The following is a 23908-nucleotide window of genomic DNA, read 5'->3' as shown; positions in this document are numbered from 1 at the left end:
AGAATCAGACCCCTGTCCCATTGCATTTGAGCAAACACGTTACCATTTCTGATTCCTTTCTGCTTTTCTGAGGCCAACGAGTGTTTCCAAAAAATGAACTTTAGTTACAAGCAAGCCACAAAGAAACACTTACACCCACCTGCCCTTTTCCTTATGTAAAAGATGTTGCTTGAGAAACACTTCAAGAAAAATAACCTCACTAAAAAAAAAAAAAAAAAATTAAAATATTGCATGTATCTTTTTTGGTACTTTCTTGAGATAAAATGTGTCTTAATATTTTTTCCAGACATTCGGGACAGTGGGGGACCTAAGCCTGTGATGGTGTATATTCACGGAGGGTCCTACATGGAAGGCACTGGAAATTTATATGATGGCAGTGTTCTAGCAAGTTATGGGAATGTGATAGTCATCACAGTCAACTATCGCCTTGGGGTACTTGGTAAGAAGCTTTCAGCTTTCCATTAATCCCTGCTATCTGCAATGCAATTCATGTTATACGTGAGAATGTGTTTTTTTTTTTTAAAAAAAAAAAAAACAAAAAAACAAACCACAACAGCCAAACCAACAACAAGCAAAAGAACAACAACAAATTTTTTTTGCTTGTCAAATAAAAGGTTTGTATTCTGGGGATGAGGTGGTATTGCAAATATTATCTGGAAGAACCCGCTGTCGTGTTTTTAGTGGTATGAAAGAGGTCTGCCCGTTGCTGAGCTGTTCAGACAGAAGAGGTTTCTTTTTTTTTTTCTTCTGTGAATAACAGTGATGTTTCACTTCATAGACAGGTAACTTGGATTTTTTTTATTTTTTTATTTTTAAAGTGATAGATAATAGGGCTTTCTGTTGGAAGAAAGAGACTAAGTTTTGATTGCTGTGACTTTTTATACTTTGAAACAGCTAAGGAGGTTATGAAAACGTTGTTAAATAGGAGCTGCACTTCTTACCTATTTGTTCTGCACTTCATTGTGGTTTTGAAAAGCGGTGTTGTTATTGAAATACCTCCAGTATTTCTTTCCTATGTCAAATTAGAGAGGGAATAGAGTTACTTTTGATTTATTTTTTTTTTTTCCCAATACAGTGAATAGGATATACTGATGCTGTTGGTAAGCTTGTGTGGCATCCCTCTGGTAACTTGTCTCTCTAAAAAATTGTATTTTGCTATTTATTCAGTGTAGTCATGTTCATGATGCACGTTTGCCAGCTCTTGAGACAATACAATTGTTGGGGTTTTTTCTTCCACGTATTCTACTGAAATGTTGCGTGCTAAGACTCCTGAAAGGAGGAGTTCAGTTCTGGGATATTATGGAGGTCAGTCCAGTAACTTCAGAACGCTCGCATAGGCGTAAGGGTCTTCCCTGTAACATCTGAAGTGGGGCGACGAGCCGGGTGCCGGTCACAGCAGTGAGTTGGTCCTGAAGCCCATGAATTGAAAAAAAAGTTGCCTGGTCATTAGCAATGTCTGCTCTTCTGGTTTTCTTTTACGTGGTCATTTTATTTTATCGATGCTCTATTTCTTTATGCTTTGAATTCACTTAGCACGATCCCCAAATTTATTGGTTCTGGTTTGATTATCTGGGTAATTTTCTTTTAACAGTATCATTTGTGTTAAAGATTTGACATCTGAATACACTTGAATTTTAAGGGGACGGAATGGGTTTTTACTTTAGATGTTGCAACTTAGTCTACTACAGTTGTGTTTTTTAAGGGACTGGGACATTTCCAGAAAGATCATAACTATTTTTTGCTGGATTTATTGCCTTAGTATCCAGTTGGAGGTTTCATTTGTGATATACTTCTTTAAGCAAGGAAATTCTGATATTTTGTATGTTTTTCTCCCTCCTCCTGTCTTCCAATCTGTATAGTGACTGCAAGTCCTTGGGCACATATTAGTGCAGCAGTTAATAATCTGTAATCTGTACCTCTAATCAACATTTTATTTTTACACCACTGCTCTCATCTTTGATGTTTCAAACAACATTTATCTATGTTATATGCCAGTAGGGTATTCTGTCCAGTAATACAGTATCCATTATCTGCAAGCGCTGTTTATTTTTGCAGATTATTTAGTCTAATTCCTAAATCACTTGTAGCTGCGGCATTTGAAAGGGCTGGTTGCTTGAAAGATGGAAATTAATTCACCTTCCTTGATGGTAATGGCTTTTCCAGTTGTAATTTAACACTGATCCCTGAGGTAACCCACTGCTAACATCTTACTGAGCTTAGGAGGATTTCATTTGTGTTCGTGCTTTTGTGGTTCTTTGGACTTTGTGGTCTTTACAGAGCCTCAAGGGGCAGAGAGCTAATTTTCTTTTAAGTGGGACCTATTACAGTACAACCTCTAAAACTCACAGTAGAATCCAGTGATTGGTATGAATACTTGAAATTACTTTCAAACTAACTAAAATGACCCTGTATCTGTCTTGCAGGGTTTTCTTAGTAAAATAAATGCACCTGGTAACTATATGTAGCAGTTGTTCATATATCCTCTATCTGGTACAATGCCTATCTGTCATGTTTTAAATAAATAATGATGACATATCACTAAATGGATAGTGTAGAAACACACTAGGAATCAAAAAAGAAAATTTGCACAGCTGGCCTTTTTTTCTGCCTTCTTTTTTTCCTGGTCTTAAGATAGCCCCAGAGTAGAACTTTGGCATTAATCGTAGTCAATATAATTTTCTGCTGTTTTGAAACTCTTGGTCATTGCTGTTCAGCAGAACGTTACCCTTTGCGGTCACATTAAATAAGGTATGGTTTTACCAATACAGAGCTGACAAATTCTCAACTTCCCTTATCGGATCACATCTCGTAAGGTGAGAGGTTCAGCTTCACAGTCCATTGCCTGTGGGACACCTAGATCTCACTTCGCCGCCGTGTAAAGTGCCTGGCTCTACAAGGAGAAGTAATACAGGGATTTTTTTTTTTTTCACAGGAGAAGATGTAAGGACAAAAATAAGGCCTATGTTCTCACTTTTATATGACCTTTGTTGGTCGGGGTTTCTTGAATCAGTCTTTGGGGATATATATCTTAATATAGACGATCTATGTGAGTCCTAGGAGTTCTGCTGTTGTTTAACCAAGCTCCGCACTGTGACATTTCTTAACAAGGAAGCCAGTTAAATAAATGTTTAGCGCTGTAACAGCAATGTTTTCTTCCAGACCAACAGTGATGGGAAGGGAGGATGTGCTGTGATATTAGATTTCTTACAGTGCTATTATTGAGTCCGCTGTAGACAGCTTTTGGTGCAATTCAGTTTACTTTTCTGTTTATTCTGAGCTGAGACAAACTCTGTCCTACAGACTGATCTGCTCGAGGACCTGCATTTTATGGAGAGGAAAGATTTTCTTCTAAATAAAATACTCAAAATTGCTTAAAAGTGAAATCCATTTGGTAAAGAGAAAACAATAATAAAAATTAAAGAAATATCGAGCCAGGTGCATTTAAAAACCGAACAAACCCCCGGTGAGTTCCCTGGCCCAACTTTGCCTGGAAACAAGTCTGAGAATGAAAGTCTTTCCTTAGGTAAAGGTAAGATGGAAGAGAGAATCATTTGCCCTGAAAATTCAGGGACTACCACATAAGAAGCCATTGGAAACAAGCTATTTGTATCTTCTTTAGATTTTTCTTTAAACTCAAGTCTTGTGCAAGCAGTCTTGTCTACTGAGGAATACTGTGCGAGTCATCTCATACTGTTGAAGGACAGCATAGGAGTAACTGCAGATACATTTTTATGTCTTGTTTTTAGGAAAGGACAGATAGGAAGGCAAGTTTGGATTTTGAACTCAACTAATTTGAGACTTCAAATGTTTATTTAAAATATCTCCAACTGGTAAAAAGCGGGAGCTTTTTATTTAAATTTCCTGTTAAAAGTGAAAGGATTATAAAAGGAATCTATTTAACACCCAGAAAAGATCACGATAGACAGATTTAATGCTGCCAGGGCTGTTTTCTGTGTTCTTTCTTATGAAAGGTTTGCTTAGAAAAGCGAATGCTTTGGGTCAGCATTGGCTTCTACCCCTTTTGCTCTCAAGAGGGGAGAGAAGGGAGAGAGCTGGTTTATGCTGTGTACTCTCGTTTCTTCATTTTATTAATTTATACTTTTTGCTCTTGATTATCCTTTAACCACAGGACTTTAATAGAACTGAAAGAAACATTTTTTAATGCAGCTCGCAAACTGAACTGGGGGAGGGAAGAATGATTCACAGGAATCTCCAGGTTAAGCGCTGCTTTACATTTCCCATTTTCTTCCTCTTTAAGAGGCAGTGGCTTTCCCTGCAGAAACAGTAAATTGTCATTCCAAAGGTCTGGGTTAAAAGGTGGTGATAAAGAAAAAGGAAAAATTATATGTATTTTTTATTTTCCATTTTGCATTCTAAATAATGTCTGCACTGGAAAGGCAAATGTTCTGTAACTATAGGGCATTAATTTATGCCAAAATGGAAGCATACCCATAAGTGAGATTGTCTTGGTTATTCTTTATTTAATTGCAAGCAATTTTCCCTTTTGAGGAGGATATATAGGAACTGTTGCTGTCGTTTAGTCTCGTATTTATATTGTCACCCTTTAGTTGGAGGGTATTGACTGGCATTACTGAGTAGAAAACACCTATCAGGGTATTCCACCACTTCAATTTTTTTTTTTTTTTGCTAGTTTGTACTTTTAATGCTGAAAGCAAAGTCACTGCAGCATATACTGTTTGAAAGACCTGATATCTTTATTCTTACTAGTACTTTATTTCCCAAATAACTGCACTGAAATCAATGGGGCTCATAAGTACAGTGCTTCCGTAATTTGAAATGATGCAATGAAGAAAAAGGGTCCTGGAAAATTGCTACTCAAGCACAGAGCTTCTTCTGAGAAAAGCTATTCTTAGAAGAGGTCTGTTGTGTTTTCCAGCCCAAACCTCAATTTTTCAGTAGGGTGTCATGTCAGCTGGCTACATTGGCTGCAATGTTCACGTAAAAACTCAGAATAGTGAAAGAAAAGAGAACAAAGCAAAAATACCCTCGCAAAAGCCCTTTCCTACTTTTTTTTTAATGACTGGTGGAGCTTTATGGATGATATAGGGACAGAGGATGAGTCGTCTTATGCCTTACCATGTTTTGTTGCCGTGTGCTAGTATACATTAGGAATAGGCATTTGAACATACATATTGCTTCTATGCAGAATCATGACAACCAGCAATATCTTACTGCCTAAAGAGGTACGTGAAACGTAAGGATGCAGCCCTGCAGTAAGTGTTGGACAACCTGTGCCAAGCCTAGAAGTTCTGCCGTTGTCCATCTCTCTCTTCAGCGAGACATTGCCCGTTCCCAGCAGGCAGAAAATACTGCCCAACTTTTCCTTTATGAGTGAGTTTCCTCACATGAATTTGTTCCCATTGCTACAGTAATTCCAGAGTGTAGCTTAGCGAACCTTTTTATGGGATGAAGAATTACCTAGTTGACCGCTTACAGGATTGAACATAGAGATGAAAATGTATTATAATGAAAACTAATTCAGAACAACTTGGAAGTCTCTGCCCATTTCAGGAGTCTAATTCCATTGTGATCGACCAGAAGGCATTGTCTTCTTTTGTTTGGATATTTTTCTCTTTTTAAATAGAATAACATACCATATTTTTTTTTTTTCTGTGCTTTCAAATTAGATCTGTTTTTTTCAGTGTTAAACTAATTTGTCAAAGTGATTGATCCTTATTTTGGTATTTATTTACTTTGTAGTGCTTCCATCACATAGTCTGGGTTTGGTTGTTTTTTTTTTTTTTCTTTGCTGCCTTGCTCTTCTCTTTATTTTGACATCATGGTAATACTACTGAAAACATTAAACAGAGGAGATATCTTTCAAATATGTTTCAAAATCAGATATGAAATTTAGGCATAACCCTTTCAAATATTGCTTCATGCCAGATTAAAAAAAGCTTTATTTGGCTTCGTAAAGATACTGTGATGGATGAGCGTCCTGTGTCACTTAAGCATTTTTACGTGTATAATCTATCATGTTCCTCTGCAACCTGGAGAGTTGTCTTTCCTCCCAAAAATAAGCCTCTCCACTGTACTGCCAGGAAGCATCACCCACTCACGCCATAGTGACTGTTCAGTGACAGTAGCAGTGGAATAAGGAGCTTTATGTTAGTTAGATATCAGAGGAGATAAAAAATGCGGCAAGGTTCTTTTTGCCACGTTGCTTAGACTGTGGGGTTTACTTTTATAGTTCACAATTTAATATCCAGTAAAACTGGGAAAATGTTTGATCATTAGCGTCAGTGACAAGCACATCCATTATCTTTTTATGAAACCTTAAAGGTACTGTCAGGAGATGGCATTTCCTTCCAGCTTCGCTGTACCACCACAGGGTCTCTGATGAGCCTTTTTTCCGTTATCCACTTCCTAACATGTTTGAATAAAAATGATAGATGAACAGAAGATTATATATTATTGCCTAATTAAAAGTACATTACCTAGAAAGTAAAGATGGGAAATTAATAGCAAAACACATCAAAATGTGCAGTCAAAAATCATTTATTTAAGTTTTCCGAATTGGAAGAACATGCAGAGAATGTTAATTCATAAATACTTGTAGGGACCCTTGGCAGCTACATAACAAGTCTCCTTTAGGTAGATGAAAATTGAGTTGCTTATAAATGAAATTTTAACATTTTGGGATTATGCATTTTTAGTGTCCAGAAGGCCTTATCTGATCCCACCTTAGCCTTGGGCATCACTGTTCCTTGGTATGAAGCGCTCCAAATGAATTTGATGCTAGATAAATAGAAGAAGTTAAGATAGAAAGCGTACTGCAGTTATCTATTCCCTCTGGTGGTGTACTTCACAAGGTCTGATTTACACATACTTAGAATTCTAAAAATGTATTAGACAATTCTTATTTAATATACTAGGTAACCTCAGGTCAGCCCAGTTTGCAAGAGGCCTGAGCACAGCTCATCTGGATTTACAGTGTCCTAATTTCATAGGTCCATTAATAGAATTAGCATTCAGCTCTCAAACCTGCTGTAATTAATGACATTTTAGGGGCTTTTTTTTTTTTTTGTGAGCTTGCACCAGCCAAAGGGAGTCATGCACGCAGCGACGCAGGGAAAGGAAGATTGCCACGCTGGAATCTATAGCATCCAAATGACAAAAAGGACTTGTGGTAAACAATAGGTTATTGCCTAGAGATGTTTAAAGGGTCAACTGCAGTGCACAGCAGGCGAGGTATTTATGAAATGGGAACCCTGAATATATAGTGCACTTTTAAAATGAACCATTTCTTTTCTATTTGTGCTTTTTCTAGCACAGCAAATTGACATTATCCATCTGCTTGGATAGATGGCTACGCACCCGCTACTCTATTTTTTTTTTAGGGCACAAAGACATCATTCTGTTTGCCATTGAGTAGGTTTCTATCTTGGTACAGGTACATTTTAAATAGCAGGTTTATTCTAACATTTGTCACTAGACTTCTTTTTTGGTAAACGGAAAAATAACAAATAACAAACTTTAAAACTATTCCATTCGGCATAAGAGCAGTTTGTGTCATTCCTGTCAAGAGAAATTACTTTTTGGTAAGATAAATTCCCTTGATCAATATTTAATCATATAATAAAAGTATTCCAGTTTTTCCAAATAGCAGATTTATCTTTGAGAGCATAATAAATTTCAACTTGATAATATTTGCAAAATAGGAAAGAAAAAGTGTTCACTGAAGACAAATTATAGACATCTTGCTGCCTCAGAAAAAAAAAAATCAAAATCTTTGACCTTATTATCCTACATGAAGTTATTTGTAATTTGTACAATCTAGCTCTGTGTAGCTACCTTCACTTTCCTCTAAGCCATACCTGACCAAGTTACTTTTACACCATCACTGATCTCTGTGCAAAACCTCTGATTTGCAATGCTACACATTTCAGGTATACAAAATAACCTGTATTATATGCTATACGCTGTCCTAAGCCTTTGGTTGTCTTGTGATGGGAGACCTGTCAGGAAGCCAGATTCGGCCTCGTCCTTAGAAGCAAATTGCTTCTAAACAGAATTTAGGCTGCTCTGCATTTGCCAGGATGCCAAACTTCCCAGGAAAGGATCTGTCTGACTGCGAGCCAAGAGGTGGGGATAAATTAGGATTTTTATGCAAGCTGTATCGCACTGCAGACTGTTCCAACACCGAAATAATCCTCCGAGTTCCCAACATTCTGATTTTTCAACCAAGGCAGGAAGACATTAAGGAATACACTACAGCTCAGCATCCAGGTTAGGTCTGTGCCCGGTCCTGGTGGGCTGGGCGCTCTTCCCTCTGGAATTCAACAGCGCCGTAATGCGTGTCCAGGAAAAAGGCAAACGAAGATTCTTTTGAGGCTTCCGACAGAAGTAGCAGGACAAGTAGGTAGCAGGCTTCTGCATTCCCAATGCACTGCATTTAATTACATGTATTAAAATAGTCCCAAGTTTTCTGAAGCTTAAATGAAGCACTTCTGTATACTGTGGGGCTTTGGAAGCAATAGATAACTCGTCAGGGATTTCCATTGCAAATGTTGCTCTCATTTTTCACACATTTCAAATGCATAAAACTGCTCAAGTTTTATGTTTTTTCCCGTGCAAATTAGTTTACATATATAGGTACTAACTCAAATACTGTTCTGCTACCTCTTTGATGTAATACCTCATGATATTTTTTAATCAATTGAACAAGATCTGTATTTTAAGGTTGTAACAGCACTTTTTAATGCTGTTCAAGAGAGTAATGCGAACAATAGATCTAGAGGACCAAAAGTCTCTTGGCAGCAGTACTGGCAGGAGAGGGTTCTAAATTTTTTCTTCTATTTAATGGGTGATCCATGTGTAAATGCCTGCCTCAGCCAACATAGAAAATTCCACAGTAAAATGTAGCAATTTGCATTACTTTCCAACGGAGAATATATAGACTGCACTGTTTGATATACTGATTTCTTATATCCCACGATGTACTGGCAAATAAATATTATTTGGGTGAAAACAGAATTTGAATACATTATTACATGAAAAACCGCTAGATGAAGGCCAGAGGAAATGATGTATATTGGTTAACATCCTTTATTAAGCAAAGTATGAAAATTGCCTTCGGGCACATATTAAATTATAGATACCAACATATTTGTAGAAGTATTTTGAGTATCTCTTGTGTTGTATATGTTGCAAAAAAGAAAGATTACTTATATATCTTAATTAAGTATTTGAAATATCCTCTCCATGTTTCAGGGGGTTTATTGTTGCTCAAAATGAAAAGCAAGACAGAAATAAAACTTAGTGAGGTTTTTCATTATTCTGCAGCAATTTTTCACTCTTTTTGTGTCAAGATTGTGATGAAATAGAATCGGAAAGGGGCGAGCAGACTTTCTCTGAGACTCGCTACACGTTCAGAAGTTCTACTACTTTCAATAATTATATTTGTCGTATTTTTCTGTCAGCTCTTGAATGTTTGATTTTTCTCAAATCTGACATTCATTAGAATTTGTTCACCTTCTTAACACTTCCCACCAGGATTTCAGTTGACGCATCTTACTTTGCTGTAGGCATGCTGAAAAAAATCTTTACTTTTTTTTTTCTTTATTGTAATCGATAATGAAGTGTTCAGCGCAGAAGCACAAAATATAAAGAGAGAAGGGGCATAGAGCCATATAGCTCCAAATCCTTTCAAAAAGGAAAGGCAAACGTATCCCTAACCTGTTTTCCTTACTTAGGTCTTAATACCTTATGAATTTGGTAAACACATGTTTTTATCATCTCATCAATTTTAACAGGGTGGGTTGTTTTTTTTTTTTTCTATTGAATCATAGAATGCTTTGGGTTGGAAGGGACCCCCAGAGGCCACCCAGCCCTTGTGAAGAACTTCTTCCTTATATCTAGTCTAAACCTGCCCTGGTTTAGTTTAAAACCATCCCCCCTTGTCCTGTCCCAGCTGGCCCTACTAAAAAGCTTGTCCCCCCCCTTTCCTCTGGGCCCCCTTGAAGCCCTGACCGGCCGCACTCAGCTCTGCCCGCAGCCTTCTCTTCTCCAGGCTGAACATGCCCAACATACGAGTAAATTAATTTCTTCTAAAACCCCCTTTGTTTCCATCTCTCCTCGTTGATCTAATTTATTGCAATGTTAGTTGATTTACTTCTATGACTGAAATTTTCCTTTCAACTTTAGCAAACTACTCTAGCTCAACCGAAAATGGTTTTGCATTTCCTCTGTAAGGTTTTATTAAAGCCCTGAGACGCAATAGGGTGTGCTTTACCCAGCCATTAATGCATGCCCCGTGTGTGCTGTGAGGCACGAGGCCAAAGGCCATGTGCTTTCAGCTACCCATGAACCATATTAATGACCCTGTAAAATACACTCCTGAGCATCCTAATGTTATTATAATTACTCACTTTATTATTACATGCCTCTTGAAAAAAATTCTCTAAATATTTTCCTTTCGCTTTTACATCGTCCTTAACTAGGAAGACTAATTTATGGTAGACTGGAAGGGAAATGTTCACAATAAAAGGAGTATTAACTCTCTTTTCGCCATTTCTTTCTGATCATTTACTATTTTCTATTTTAACACTTCGTGGGCTTGCACATCCTGTGTGTTCAAAGCTTAGGAACCATTCCAGTGTTAAGCTTCCCCTCTTGTTGTAATTAATAGCTGTTTGGATGCACGTTGCTTGGGTTTTCTTTATCGTTAGGTTCTTGAATTTATATGAAAAAGGTAACTTAAAATGGGAACGTACTCACGATTTCCTATATTTTCTTTCTAATCCAAAAGAATTCACTTGGCATCTACCTTGCTAATATAGATCTTTTCTAGTGTGGGTTTTCCTCCAGCTGACGATGTGCTTTAAAAATGTTATTGATAAATAACAAGATACTACCTGCATCTTTCAGCCACCACAAAATTCAGCATCCACAGTAGTGTCCGAATTCTGTCTTTGCAGTTGTCTCTAAGCTAAATGGTATGGAAGTGATGATCACAATTTGAAATTTAAGGTTGCATTCTTAGATAGCTTTAAAATGATGCATACGTTTCCTTTTCTTTCCCTCTATGAGCACATAAAGTTGTTTTTTCATCCTTTGAAAGTTCTATATAATTTTTAGCTGGTTTCTTTTTATAAATATTTCATAGGTAGTGTTTTGATCTCTGGTTCAAATTCAGTCATGGCAGCAGATGTTTTTGTTGATAAGGTTCTTTTGAAAGCACTGTGTGCAAACAAATTTACAAATGGGTATATTCAGTGGGTGTAGTGGAACTGATAGTTTTGAAAAAGTATTATCTAGAATAAATGCTAAGTTTTAACCTTCTTTGCTTCAGACATATAAAATACAAAAAAAAAATAGAATTACTTGGATATAGCATATCAAAGGTGCAGCTGAGGGTCAGAAAGGGTCTGAATAATCTTAAGAACACGGAAAAAAGCCCTCCTTTTGCAGACAATGTTGTCTCGTAACCACCTCCAGTTCCAGATTGCCATAGAGCAGGCCCTCTTGCAAAATGGTTGCAAGCAGCTGCCATTAGGAATAATCAGCTTTGCTAGAACCTTATCTGGTTTTTCTAGGACCAACCACAAATAGGAAATATTATGTGTTTTGTACCGGAGAATCGGTGATGACAATATAGAATCATAGAATCGTTGAGGTTGGAAAAGCCCTTTAAGCTCCTCAAGCCCAACCGTTCCCCTACCCCTGCCATCCCACCCCCCAAACCCTGGCCCTAAGCACCTCATCTTCCCGGCTTTTAAATCCCCCCAGGGATGGGGACTCGACCCAACATCTCGCATCTGTAGGAGAACCACTTGGTGCGGTGCCTCTGAAAGAGGTGGAGGTTCTGTTTCTGCTGCCTAGAGCACCAAAGAAAACTGGGTCTGTGTATTTGTTTTTCTCTGTTATTCCCATTTTTGTGAGCACCTTTGTGGCTCACCACTGTTGAAGTCTTCGCAATGTTCCAGAATGACTCGGGACACATTTTCAATATGGCACTAGTAGTATGGGGGCCTTTCCCTGCTTTTATATGATTCTCTTAAAACTCTCCAAATATAAGAATTTTGGAAAATGAGCCCGAGTAGGTTTATTTCCCATTAACGATTGAATGCTGGCATTTGGATGATGGAAATAGATGAACGAAGTTCCTTTGTCGGGCGATACAGAGGAGAGCTTTTGTCATGAGACTGCACTTTTCATTTACACAAGTGCTTTGTCAGTCTTTTGTTGCTAAAACTTTTGAGTCCTTTAAAAGCTTTTTCCATCACATTCTCGGTGGTTCCTCAGTGTATTCTCCCTGGAGATCTGCACGAGTTAGGTGAAGATAATCAATCTCACTCTGAAAGAAACAAAATTACTTCTGACGATCAATGTGCGCTAATAGTTACTTGTTGTTAATGTCATCCTGCAAAGTTGCGGAACCCAGCAGAAACATATTCAGAACAAGGTTCTTAACTTCTCACTGCCAAGTAAGCAATATGCAGGAAGCCAAAAGAAAGGAAAACAAGCATATGAAGGGGTTTGGTTTCCACTAGCTTCAGTTTAAGTTGGTATAGAATGAGAGAGACTTTTCCAAAAAAAAGAGCCGGACTCTGCTTAGTGGTATCAAGCAAAAGGACGAGCAGCGATGCGAACCAATTATACAGTTATTTCCAGTAAGAAAACCCTTGTTCATTCTGAGGGTGGTGAAATGCTGGCACAGGTTGCCCAGAGAGGTGGTGGAGTCTCCAGTGCGTGGAGATACTCAAACCCCACCAGGACATGGTCCAGAGCTGTCCCTGTCAACAGTCCCAGTTGACCCTGGTTTAAGCAGGGGAGGCAGTGGACTAAGTCTCCAGAGGTCCCTGCTGCCTCGAGGCTGCGATTCTGTGATCTTAAGGCATAGCAGTGGGATACCAAGTACTACGAGGGGGCAGAAGAATTGTTCTCTTGATGTCTACCTGGTCTTTTATCTCACGATTATCTTTGTAAACCTTGTCTCTGCGTAGTCTGGACTCTCATGAAAATTAATTAGCCCATTATAGTTGTCTTAGGCAACAAATATGCTTTTCTGCAAAGCAATAAACACGCTACTACCTTTTTTGACATGAGTAGATATATCATCTACTTTCACTTGCTTTGGTTTCCGACTGCGGCTCCCAGGCACAGACAGGATTACTTATTCTGCCATCCCAGCAGAGTAAGCCGGCTCTGTTTTGACAGTCCGGCAGTGAGAGCTAATGATCTGTCTCCTGCAAACTTTATAGTGGCTTAGGTCCGACGCAGAGATGCCCAGCCTTTTTCACACTTAAGCGAAGCCTTTCAAGCTCTTTTGGTGAACCTCGGACTTATCCTAGAAATTAACTGTTGGGGTGGGGGGGAAGAATCGCACGGTCACAGGTGAGGTCAAGTGAAGCCTTATGCTGTAGCTTTTTCAGCTGGCATTTGAGTTTTTTGGAGAGGAGCTCCTGATTTTGAGGAGTCCTGAAGACTGCCTGCAGGTTATAAGTGAATGGAAGACTGCTTTTGCTCTCCCTCCCTTGCCTGTTTTTCCTCTTAGGAAAGATTCCAGTGTGTGCCGTACCCATACCCATGAAATGCTGGCTTGTTTTAGTTTGATGTCAATTATTTAGGTTCAGCCTACCAACCACTGACCTACATGGCATCCTGTTTTTTTCCCCTTTGTTTTCATTATGCCAGGATGTTTCCTCTGAGCTGTCACTCATCTCACTGTTCCTTTTCCACGCAATTTGGCAATTCCTGAGCACATGTTTTTTCACATCTCTTGACACATATTGAAAAATCACATGTTGATGAAGACCAATTTCTTAACTAAAAACTGCCTACGCTATGGGTGAATACATCGCTCAGGGTACATTAGTGAAAATCTGAAACCTTACTTTTTGGAAGCTGATCATACACTAAAAGCAGCAAAAGGAAAAAAATTAAATTGCCAATTACAGCTAATAGCTTTCTGCCATTGACATGTATAAAGCAGATTGAAGGTACTTTTAATAGCAGCTTCTCAGAAAATGCAAATAGTGAAATGCCTTGGAATGAGGCAGCTGCACAAAGCAGGTTAAATGTCCCATGCTTAACAACTTGCAGAATCGAGAAGGCTGTTTTAAAGACATCTTTGGGGATTTCTTGGTGAGAATACAACTGATAAATGGTTTTGTTTGTTTTCCCTTGAGAGTGTTTACATATATCCAGTATTATTTGCTGCATTTCCTTAAAAAAAAAAAAAATCATCCTAAAATAATGTTAGCTTTAAAAGAATATGAAAAAGAGAAACCAACGCTGGTGAGGAACCTCATTATTTCATTAAGTGTTCTTGTTAATACCAGCTCTTTAACATAAATATCACTAAAGTGAATCAAAGAATGGAAGTACTTTTTTTCTCAAAGCAGAAAATGTATTTTGTATATTGTCCCGCCTATTTCAGAAGGAATATCATAGTGGTTTTAATGATGAAAAATTTCAAGAAGAGCAAAGAACTCATTAATACTCTGAGAAGTCAAGAAATAAAGAGCACTCACCAGGACAGGGCTTTCTGAACGTTTTTTCATATTTGTATTTTTCAGTGCTGTGTAGAGCACATTAAGTACAGATGAAAGGTTAAGAGAGTAATAAACAAAGGCTGGAATGTGATTTTGATGGGCAAGCCGCACTTTGATCTTCAGGCTATAAAACACTGCTACCTGGGTCAGCACTAGCACCTAGCAGGACAAACAATCGGTTTGCTGCAGCATAAAATTCACAATTCCTTATTTTATGCCATGCTAGCAAACTGTTCCCGTGGCACATGGAAGGAAGGAAAGGGAGAGTGTAGGTGGTTTAGCAATTTGTGTAATTTAAAGCAACTTTAAACACGTGTTTATTAAATATTTTCTTTGAAGTACTGTGATCGTTAACACATAGCACTATAGAAATGGATTTAGATCAAATACTGAACAACACTGATGATCTTGAAAATACTAATGCTACATGAAATTACTTAACCTACAATTTAATTTCTGGTTTTATGTGATCCCTTAAAAAAAAATTTCTTAACAAGTCAATGCCTCTTTTAATTCAATTAGGCAAAATTACGTTTCCTACTACACCAAACTGTTCTCCTGCATTATAATTGCCATTTTCTCTTACTCATTCATCCCTTTGGGAAGATGGCTGCTTCTTTTTAAGTTTCTTAGTTTCACTTGTACTTCCCAAACACAATTAACCGTGCTCTCGGCTCCAAAGCTGTGCCATTTGCACATTGCTCCTTGCTGAGGGCAACCACTCATCCAGTGCTCTTCACCGCACGGCGCGTTGTCACATTCCGGATGATGTGGATAACCTCGACATCCTTCTCTAATAACACCCCAGTAAAAGCTTTTAAAGATTTCTTTACACGCAATTTTTCTCTCGCTTACAGCGGCACGGCTCCGACGAGATGTCGGTGACAGTACCATAGTTACACATCGGTCTGAAGCAAGGGGACCATTTGAGGTAGAAGGGAGACTCTCTCAAGAGCATGATAAACAGAAAGAGCACAGTAGAAAATCTAGAGCCTTTAAAAAAACCCCTGAGTTTGATGCTTCCTTTCTCTTGGTACACGTGGCCTTTGCTGTTAAAATAGTTTTTGTGATTTTGTAACCGCTCGTTATTTCTGTTGTTCCTGATTAACTATAAATATGGGTAGTTCTACTGATTGCAGTTAGGTTGCTCACAGGTATAAAATTAGCATATAACAGATGTTTACAGAATCTGAATCTTGGAGAATACAGTGAAGAAAAGAGTAAAAGTTCGCTCTTAAGGAAACTGGAAAATAAGTATTTTTTCCCCCTTTGAATCTCAGTGTAGAAAAAGTGTGATTTCAACTTGACCGTATTTCTTTAATGTATCAATTGTAAAATAAATATCACTAAATCTAAAGACACTTACTGGAAAATTAATTTCCTATTCTTGCTTATCTTAATAAAGCCTTTGTAGTATTTTACTGGCTCACAATAGTAAGAACGGTCTTTTTCTAAAGAAACAAAACCTGCTCATTGAAAACAATTTTCTTCAGTTAAAACTACGCCTATACTGACTTTTTAACGTACAAGATAGTTGCGAGATTACCAGACACTACGCACAAATGCGTCGATTCCTTTTAAAAGTGTGACCACATCTTTTAATTATGGCCTTGATTCTAGCAAATTTCAGGCGATAAAAAACTCATTAATTTTAATTGTGTTGGATCAAGCCCTATATTTATAATGTGATGTAATTGTCCACGGCATTCATGACATCTGGCAATATAATTCTCAATCATAAGGAAAGCACTAGATTATATTTATTGTTGCAGGATTAGCCATCAGACAATGCCCAGTCAAGAACAAAAAGCTATTCAGAGGATTCTGTCGTCAACAATTAGGAAGTTAAGTCAGAATTTATATTTATTTATATTTATTTAAATGTTATCTTGCTCCTGCCATGATGATATCCACCTGAAGTTCATACAAGCTGTCCTTACTGACAGAACAACTCTGTTTCAATCTGTTAGAGGTTGAAGGATATGCATATTTATTCAATAAGTTTTTCTCCAGAGTTTGCCACCGCTGAAAATTTGGCTAGCAGGGAAGAAGTGACGCGCCATAAGTTTGAGCTGGCACGTTGTATCACAACGTTGTAATGCGCCGTTTTGGCTCGTTGTCTCAAAAAAAAAAAGATTTTGAGTGCCCTTTACGATTGTTTTGCAGCAGAAGAGACAATACTGGCAATACCCAGATTGTTAAAACTACCCTGGATTATGCAAATGTCACTGCAGATTATTTATCCGTTTAATGAATCGGTCAGATATAATTAATGATGACTTTCTCTTTGGTTCGTTACAGAGAGATAGACAGGGCTTACGACTCTCAGACTTCCAAGGCTCTAGCTATGTCCAGTCCAAATCTTTGGTTTCTGGGATGCAACAGGCAGATTAATAACACACATCCCATTCCCCACTTCCATCTTGATCGCATTCCTTTCATTTCTCAGCCAGGGAACGTTGGCCTCGCTGCCCGCCCGCCTGTACGCTGCTGAGTGGAAACCATGAGGGGAAAGATTATTGCTCGCTGCTTTCTTGTTCTCCACCCGATGGCAGATAGGAATGGCATTTCCTTGCCCTCGATCCTCCCGCTTATCCCAGGCACTTTGCACCGGCGGGTGCGTAATACTCAAAGCCGCTGCAGCGCGGTGCGGCCTCGGCGGCTCCGTTCCAGGGCTGCTGCTCCGGGAGCTCGAGTGACACGTGGGGAAGTGAATAAAGGACCTGAGTGGATCTGAACCCCGAGTACACCGTGTCCTTGCATTTGGAGAAGGGAAAGAATAGAAGCGAAACCCCAAAATTGGCATTAAATTCATTTGTTTTGCAGGAAGTTGCGTTTAATCTCTTGTCCTTCACACTAAAAAAAAAAAAAAAAAAAAAAAAAATCTTCATTTTGGTTGAAATAAATCTTAATTTCCGGTGAAACTAAAACAAGTATCATAGCTAGTCATGTCTTCCCCCCCCCCAACAACAATATTAAAAACTAAATATTAGCGGTTTAAAAAACCCAACAGTGTTGATAACTGTTATTTAAGCAATTTAACCTGTTGCGCACTGTGCTGTAAGTTTTTATGGGAGAAATGTTGTTTGCTGCTTCTTTCTGGCAAATGTTTTCAGACCCTAAAATTGCATATGATTTGTATTAAGAGATAATGGAAAAAGCAAATATGTAATTGAATAGTTTTTCCAGGGATTCCTGTTGCTGTACAGCTCTTGATATTATTTTCAGAAACTGCCTATGCCAATATTTCTATTTTTATTTTAGAGAATAATTAAATCGTAACGCCTAAGGCTGTCTGAAATTGTATCAGTCAAGTAAGTCGCTAAAGTTAAATGTGTCATTGCATGAGGGATGGCACCGAGAAAATAGAACAGTAATATCGGAATTACTCTTCTAATTAGCTTAGATTCGTCGGTGTTTCTGGTTGGTGAGATATCTGGATTCCAGAGCTTAGCAGAGGGGAAAACAGGGAGATGAATGTACTGGGGATGTGTACGCATCATGCCACATGGCATCCAGGATTGGAGATCGCTGTTTTGAGTTTGAAAGTATAGTGTTTCCTTCAATACCTCTTTCTCCCTCTCATCGCAAAGACTTTTTTTTTTTTTTTTTTTTTTTTTTTTAGCTCTCCTTTTTGATCACTCATGCATCTCAAAAGAAAGGTTCTTCCACCCCCATCACCATTAGTTCAGTAAATCTAGGTGTCATCTGCCTAACAGCGTAATGAGCGGTAATAGCTCATAATGACCATAATGAGCACTAACAGCTGAACATGTCAAATATACTGGAAAAAAGAATAGTTCCCTATGGGACTCCAGCCTCCTCAAAGTGGAGGCACAAAGTGCTGCTGTAGGGAGCAGTGAACTCCTGAACTGCAGTGCAACCACAGCTTGTTCCAAAAAGTCTTTTATAGAGGAAGACAGCTTCTAAGTGACATTTTTTTTGACATTATATTCATTATAAAGTGCAATTTCTCAGAGGATTTTGAAACAAAACAGGTATTTAAGTTTCCAATCCAGCCTGAAGGGCAAGTTCTTTTTATTAGGGCAAAACCACAATGCAAATCTAACCCTGGCCGCAGGGCAGCACGCTGATGTGGCTTCTCACGGAGGTGGAAAGGGATTTTCTGAGAACGTTTGGGGCATTTAAGGTAGGATGTGACCTAATACGTTGCTGTTTTACCCTGTGTCCGCAGCACAAGCAGGTCCTGGGGGGAACTGCAACCAGACAGGCCGCCTGCCGCTCCCACTACAGGGTTTGCAGCTACAGATGTCCCACATTAATTTACCTGATTTACCTTACACAAAAGTTTGTTGATTTTGCAATTCTCATATTTCAAGCCCTTGGGAATAGCCTGATATTTTGTCATTTTTTTTTTTTTTTTGGCTTGATTTTACTGATGCATCACAGGAAAAGGCCTAGATTTACCTGGAAAATTAAACTGTTACAGATGTCATCGTGTTTCCCTGATGCTGGATGATGTTCCACACAAGGAATAGTAGCAATAACTCTATTTTCTTATAACATGGACGTTGACACCTCTATAAAAATTCAGCTATATTTTGATCCATTCTATACTCATTTTTCTTTTGGTTTTACCGCTTGCATTGCTTTCTGACTTACTCCTCACCAGTCATCTTCCCGCTGAAATGTTTTAACTCCTCCAGTCTTGCAGCAGAGTTTGGAATCAATCCATACCTACCTTGTATGCCACTGCCCAAGGCAATGTCTTGGAAAAATAAGGTCAGGGTTTTTTTAGTTATTTTCCGAGAAGCCACGCTTTCTCTCAGGTTCCATGGGAAAATAATGACAGGCATGGCTTCCAAAGAAGAAAACATAATTGTTCATAACTGTCTGCAAACTGATCAGCTATGTGATTTTCCTTTATGTATAAGACTTTACGTAGGAGACCGTGAAACTAAACCGCATTGCCTGGTTTTCAATCCTACGGCGAACAGAGTCAGCAAAATTGTAGGAAAAAATGAGATGCGTTATCAAGTGGTTTCTCAAGCAGGTTTTGGGCATCGAAGATGTTACTGAAGTAATGCTCTTGCCTAAAATTGATGCAATTTTCTTTAGCTCAAGCCAACACCTGAAGTATTCATTGAGTTTTTAAGTACATGAAGATTTCTCTCAGTAAGTGGTCCAGTTTGTTTCACCTCAATTAATTGCATTCATGTGGATATGTTTGCCACATCAGGGCCTGAGAGTTTAAGAGTATCAGCATCTCTCAAACAACAAGGGAATGTTAAAAAAAAAAAAAAAAAGTTACTTTACTGATCAGTAAGAATAGCAATCCCAAATGTTATAGTCTTCTAAAGAGCAATGTTTCTGGGGCCTGATGGTGAATACAGTCAAGCTTTTGGCTGCGCCAGCTAAATACAACCTGCGCGTAGCAACGCACCGCACTGATTTTGGCAAACATCTTCCATGCAACCTCTGTAGGCGGAGACTTTTTCCAGGCATACTGGTCTGTATTGTTTCTTCAGTGGGGAAAAAAAGAGGCTGAGTTCATAACAATTTTTTAATTTGGATGGTACATAAAAGAAGAAGTCAGAAACATCTCTAAATGCTAATGACTGTCTGTAATCACTGCATGTGCAATGTTATTCTTCTCCTTAATTAGTTCAGTCACAGCAGCAGTCTTGTGAGGAAGACTCCTCTGTGCCGACTGCAGAAGAGGTGTGGCTGTACCTGTATATGTGTGTTTATATATTACTGTATGTGCTACCGTTCTTACGCAGCAACACTTGGCCTATACTTTCGCTATCACGTCACTTCGTGAAACGCATTTAATCTTCGTGATTTCCTCATAATAGATATATGACACTGCTAACCCAGGTGAGATATGAGAAAAGAGACTTTCCAAATGCCCAGCCCTAGGGCCACGAGCAGCAAAGACGGCAATCCCACCTGATGACCTAACCGTCTGAAAAGACTGGCACCAAAGAGCCATCTGACAGCCTGGTCGGCGTTTCACCAGTTCAGGTATCTCACATGCTGCTTTTGCAAATCCCTCAGCCCATGAGAAAATGAAACATCATTTTCAGGAAATGAGGAATCTTTAAGAAAAATAATTTAAGTCTTTCGGACAGACAGAGAGGGATGCCTTTTAGAATTGTATTTAATTTATAATTAAACTTACTATTTTTTAAAGAAGTATAGGTCCTTCCAGAATATAAATAAGGTACTTTAAGGGAAATAATCTATAATTAGAGGATCCAAACGTTTGGTATGACATTTCTCTTTTTTTTTTTTTTCCCCCCTTCCACTTCACAGATAACCATCTGCTTTAGAGCGGTTTTTCACACGCTTTTGATTCTGACCAGGAAAGGATTTCTTTTAATAGTGTCCTATTTCTGAAACGTATATAGACTAGGAATGTGTAAAAGTGAAAAGGGTTTTAAGGGATTAGTAAAAATGAAGTGGATTGTGACCTGAAATTAAGTTTTACTTTGTGCCTATAGACGATTACTTGAAATGTATGGAAATTACACTCGAGCAAAAAAATCTATCCCACAGTAGGTGGTGACCAAAGTCTCCAAAATATCAGTTATTTACGTGTCATTGCCAATGGACAAGTGTCAATACTTGTGTTCAGTATATAACAGTATAAAGGACTTAAAGGGGGCCTATAGGAAAGAGGGGGAAAATCTTTTTAGCAGGGCCAGCTGTGACAGGACAAGGGGGGATGGCTTTAAACTGAAGCAGGGGAGGTTTAGACTGGATCTAAGGCAGAAATTCTTTCCAGTGAGGGTGGTGAAACCCTGGCAGGGGTTGCCCCGAGAGGGGGTGGAGGCCCCATCCCTGGGACCATTCCAGGCCAGGTTGGCCGGGGCTGTGAGCAACCTGATGTGGTTCAAGGTGTCCCTGCTCCTGCAGGGGGGTTGGGCTGGGTGGCCTCTGGGGGTCCCTTCCCACCCAAAGCATTCCATGATTCTATGATTCAATAGAAAAAAACCCAACAATCTGAATGTTTTGATTTTTGCCTAGAAACGGTAAGTTAGTAATATCCATCTCAGACTCTTCTTCATCTCTAGGTCATAGTTAGAAGGTATCGAACTGAAATGTGAAATGCTTTTTTTTCACTTTCTAACTGCTGTTGTTAAATCACATGCATACACAAATCATTAGTCGCTGCAGAGATCGCCACAGCGAGTATTCTTTGCTTTTCCTTACTCAGAGTATGCCTACATGCTAATAGTGGTTCCCTCCGTCTTTAAAATGTATTAACCAGGAAATCTTGATAAATCAAGGGCAACTGCTAATGAGAGCTATCAAAGTTACCAAAGGGACCAGTATAAAGGAAATGAAACGCTGCAGATATAATATATTTTATGGGAATGCACATCAGAGTTAGTGAACTTGTGAGGATGCAAGTTAAAATTCACTTATTGGTATCTTTCTTTCTTTCCAACTTTTGTCTTCATCGTGCTATTTTACGGGTTAAACGCAAAAATCCTGGGATTTTAGTTTAGACAGATTATTTTCTGGTTTTTTTTCTCATTTTCCAACATTGGGCCTGGCTGTTCCCCCAAGGAACTTGAGAGAGAAACCAGCCTTCCAATTATTATTAAACTGTCCTATATGAGTGCCCTGGTGACACCAGATTTCATGGCATCACTTGGCCTAGGAGCCACTGTGAAAGATTCTTGCTGTAGCAGCTAGAAAATCTTTTCTACAGCTGTTGATTGCTTACCTGCATGGAAAACTTCCAATTCTGGGCAAGATTTTGTTTTTAAAAAGAAAGGAAAATAAAAATATAACCTTAAATCCTGAATGCAGTCAGCTGCAAAGAAGAATGCTCTGTGGTCCGGGTGATACAGAAATGAAATGCAAGCAAGGATGAGTCAGTCAGGCCTTAAGAATAGATCTGAGCAGGTGCTTATTAGGATAGCAAAGGTGGGACACAATTGGCCATTTCTGTAATTATTACATAAATCATTTCACATCTTCTACTTACCTGCAACTTGTGACGTGTCTGCCTTGGTTTTGGGTACACTGGGACTGTGCACCCGCTAAAAAGGTCATATTCCTGTATTATCCTCGCTCCTTCTGCAGATGCTTTTTGACTTCCCATCCTATTCTTATTATTCTTCACCTTTTGGAGGCAAAAAAAAAAAAGGAATTCTGTTAAAGATAGATTTTACACAATTTTGTGCTGACCCTGTTTGTTGTGAGGCAAACCCTGTATTTTGTGTTTGGAAGTTGTTTGTATGCACGGGGGTGATTTTGGGGGAGGCAGCGTTGGGTCTGGGGTTTTGTTTGTTTTGCGTTGGTTTTGCCTCTGGCTTTTCTTGTGTCCCATGACAGTGCTCAGCTGTGCAGGCAAAAGGGATAACTTTTCTCCTGACTCATAAAAATGCTTGAGAAAATTACTCTTTTTTTTCTTTTTTCTTTTTTTTTTTTTGCTTTTATGTTGGCACACGTTATACCGAATGGCTATTTTTTTGCCTCTGGCTTTGTTTTTGGTTTTGTTTTTCCTTCAGGGTAAATTACTAATAGACTTTGGTTTTTTTCGCTTCCCTTCTTCATTTATTCCTCTTTGATGTTAGTTTTTAGTAATTTGTTTAAAAATAACATACGAAGAATGGTAGAAAGAATTTTAATGCAGCTCCCTGGTTATAATTAGGGAAAAAGTGGGACTGTATTTCCTCGTGTATGTTGTTTATGAGTTTGGGCAATTTGCTGGTGTACCGCTAACTGATTGCCTTTGGGTATATGAGCTGTGCACGTGTCCAAGGCAGACTCCAAACTTCTTTTTGAGTTTTTGGCTCTGTCTTTCCCCTTACCCTCTCTCTTGAAGTATGTTGTTAAGGGGCTCTGGCAGCGCATCCTTGACTGAACTGTTATTACCGCTGAAATGTAATTGTGCGTGACAGTGGGGTACCTCCTACTGATGACTGAGCTGACGATAAAGTTTTCTGCCAACGGGCATCTGCCAATTTGTATGATGACATTGTGAGAGATGGTCATCGGAGTCACCTGAAAAAGTCTGGCAGCTGTACAAGGGCAGAGCTTGGACTCCTTGGCATTACTGGAAATTCAGAAAGAGGGGATTCTCCTTGAATCGCGAGCTTGATGAGACAAGGGTTCCCTTTCTCAGACAACAGAGTTTTTCTTCAGGAAAAAGGCTGAGCTGCAAAGCGGCGTGTTGTATTTGGGAAAGCTGTTGTGTTCCAGTAGCCTTAGCAAACGTCTAAAACTGTCAAGAAATTTCTCTTCTATTTCACACTGAGGTAGCCACATTATGTGCGTTTTAGTTTCCTCCCGGACTTGCTTTCTGAGTGAGGACATTCATTTTTCTGAGGTGACACCTAGGCGCAGTCATCTCGATAGTTTATTTCAGAGGCTGCTGCCCAGCGGCGGCGTGGCCGGGACCACGGCAG

The 23908-nt window shown here is 38.9% G+C and overlaps 1 protein-coding gene across 1 annotated transcript in view; it reads left to right on the top strand.

Moving 5' to 3' along the window:
- NLGN1 (neuroligin 1) overlaps positions 1 to 23908 on the top strand; it is a 220207-nt gene that overhangs the window by 9478 nt on the left and 186821 nt on the right. Inside the window, exon 2 of the mRNA XM_009638758.2 lies at positions 287 to 439. Within this exon, the coding sequence (XP_009637053.1) occupies positions 319 to 439 (121 nt within the window). The 5' untranslated portion in view covers positions 287 to 318. The remainder of the gene's footprint in view (positions 1 to 286; positions 440 to 23908) is intronic.

This window comes from Egretta garzetta, unplaced genomic scaffold (assembly GCF_000687185.1).
Source record: "Egretta garzetta isolate BGI_Z169 unplaced genomic scaffold, ASM68718v1 scaffold560, whole genome shotgun sequence".
NCBI lineage: Eukaryota > Metazoa > Chordata > Aves > Pelecaniformes > Ardeidae > Egretta > Egretta garzetta.
This window is presented reverse-complemented; position numbering and strand designations above follow the sequence as displayed.